This window comes from Gordionus sp. m RMFG-2023, chromosome 1 (genome assembly GCF_954871325.1).
Source record: "Gordionus sp. m RMFG-2023 chromosome 1, tfGorSpeb1-WG-v2, whole genome shotgun sequence".
NCBI classification, from domain to species: domain Eukaryota; kingdom Metazoa; phylum Nematomorpha; class Gordioida; order Chordodea; family Parachordodidae; genus Gordionus; species Gordionus sp. m RMFG-2023.
The window spans coordinates 30,921,057-30,923,369 of NC_088775.1; the positions used below are offsets into that span (position 1 = coordinate 30,921,057).

General features: G+C 28.3%; 2 protein-coding genes across 2 annotated transcripts; both read right to left on the reverse strand.

Moving 5' to 3' along the window:
- Positions 1 to 388: 388 nt before the first annotated feature.
- LOC135924158 (piggyBac transposable element-derived protein 3-like) lies at positions 389 to 1,324 on the reverse strand. Its single transcript, XM_065459209.1, has one exon. The coding sequence runs from the start codon at positions 1,322 to 1,324 to the stop codon at positions 389 to 391; it is 936 nt and encodes a 311-aa protein (XP_065315281.1).
- An 18-nt stretch (positions 1,325 to 1,342) lies between these two features.
- Positions 1,343 to 2,107, reverse strand: LOC135924164 (piggyBac transposable element-derived protein 3-like). Its single transcript, XM_065459213.1, has one exon. The coding sequence runs from the start codon at positions 2,105 to 2,107 to the stop codon at positions 1,343 to 1,345; it is 765 nt and encodes a 254-aa protein (XP_065315285.1).
- Between the last annotated feature and the right edge of the window lie 206 nt (positions 2,108 to 2,313).

Sequence of the window (2,313 nt, forward strand, 5' to 3'; positions counted from 1 at the left end):
TAAATAAAATGCAAAAAATATAACTTTATAAATATTATTTTTAAACTCATTAAATGTATTAGTATATAGATTTTATTACATACTAGAAGATGTAAATAAACTTTTTTATTATACAATATTTAACCTATTTATTGTCTCGGTCAAGATTTTTCTAGTGGATAAAAATGCTCAATTTTTTCAAATTATATTGTTTAATGCTCAAATATGATATTCTAAAAAAATCAGCCAAAAAAATAATCCTAAATAGAAAATCTAGCCTGGTGCATATATGCACCGTTAACCATTAAGAGGTTAAAAAAGATAAAAATTATATAAAATACTATAAGATCAAAAAACAACAAATATCTTTATTCTTTTTTTGTAATTTATAATAAAAACGAGAAAATGTTTATATAATATGAAAATCCTTGAAACATTTAATATGGAGTGCGATTTGACATGTTTGGCACATATATCTTGAGTGCGTATGGCAATATCTGCATCTTCGTCTTTTTCCATCTATAATTTTGGATAAATAATGTCCAGGTGAATCAATAGGGTTTTCACACTGTAATGCAAACTGGCTGGCGTGACCTGTACTTGAATTTTTTTCAATTTTTACTGGCGTTCGAAGGAGGTAGTTAGTAACTTCTCGTCTAAATGCAAGCAAACTCTTGTCATCTCGATTCACGAATTTCCAGATTTTCCATGAATTTACCAAAGCTACATCAATAAAATTAGTGAATATTGGCCACCACCATTTTTTTCCTCTTATTTTTATTCTATATGTACATATTAGATTATCACATAGATCAACTCCACCCATGTGTTTGTTATAAGCAGTTACCATATTTGGCTGAGGAATTTTTATTTTAGAAGATATTTTCTTAGAATACCTTGAAACATTAGAAAGCAAAGAGATAGTGCAGCATGTCGATGCAACGGTCACCACCGAGTTATCATTCCAACGAACTACAAATATTTCGTTTAATTTTTCAAACCTATAATCATAATATCCTCTTTCTTTTTTTGCTACAACCTTTATAGATTCAACTGGGCAATGCTCTATTCTATTGTCCCTCACAGTTCCAGTTGCAAAATATCCCATTTGTTTTAAGTATGACAAGAGTTTAAATGATGTAAAGAAATTATCAAAATATATTTTATGATAATTTGGTTTTTGCAATGCCTTTAATAATTTTATGATTACATTTCCACCTAATCCATATTCATATTTATTTTCGCTTTTTCCTTGATATATATCAAATGAGAATACGTAACCGTCGGAAGAAGCCAATATCCAAGACTTGTATCCGAATCTAATTGGTTTTCCTTTTATGAACATTTTGCAAGAATGTCTTCCTCAATATGGTATCATCTGTTCATCTATTGATAAATGATGTTTGAAAATTCCGAATTGCTGAAATTTATTATTCAATATATTAATGTAAGGCCTAACTTTATAAAATCTATCATGTATATCTATTTTAGTATTGTCTGCCAAATGGATATTATATTTCAAATTTCGAAATTGTAATTGGGTCATTGTATCCCGGATTATTGGAATAGAAATATCGCTATCATTAGACCAGTAGATTCTTTCTTGTGGGAGAGAATGATATCCAGTAGATAATAGAATTCCAATAAATCTCTGAATATCTTGGATGGTTATGCATATGTTAGGTCTATTCATTTGTTTAGCATAAATATTAATTTGTTCTACAATTAGGGAATATAAGTCTTCGTCGAAAATTAAAGAAAATATATCTGATGGACTTTTACCATGTAAATCATTTTCAAGTTTTATTACATCTTCCTTTTCTCCATTGAAAGGGCTTGAAGAATATATTGCATCCGTTTTTCTCCATTTTAAATTGTGAGAAATTCGAGAATAGCTTCTTTTAGAATATGGTTCTGGAAGGTCGTCATCAACTGAATTATGAATCTCCGATTCTCCAGCTGTATCTGAAGGCAAAACTCCGACATTTGTTAAGTCATTTTCATCGAAATCTTCTTCATCACTAACTGCAGAGGGGTTTGGCGGAATTATTACCATATCTCTTTCTTCAATTGGTTCCTCTTCAAAAAGTTGAGCAAGTGCTTGTTCAATTGTTAGAAAACGTTTCATTAAAAAAATTTATTAAAAATTAAATATCTAGACAAATTATTTTCGTAGAATCTTGATTTTTTTATTAGTCATCTATTATTTTGATAATTTTGATTGAATTGACAAAACAGGTGCATAATATTTTATATAAATAAAATAAAATCTTCAGAAAGGAAGAGGCTAAAAATAATTTTAAACTTTTGAATATTTATGAACCTAATAATTTC

Excerpts from the sequence above, each read along its gene's own strand:
- LOC135924158 (XM_065459209.1), bottom strand. The coding sequence starts at position 1,324 with ATGTTCATAAAAGGAAAACCAATTAGATTCGGATACAAGTCTTGGATA.
- LOC135924164 (XM_065459213.1), bottom strand. The coding sequence starts at position 2,107 with ATGAAACGTTTTCTAACAATTGAACAAGCACTTGCTCAACTTTTTGAA.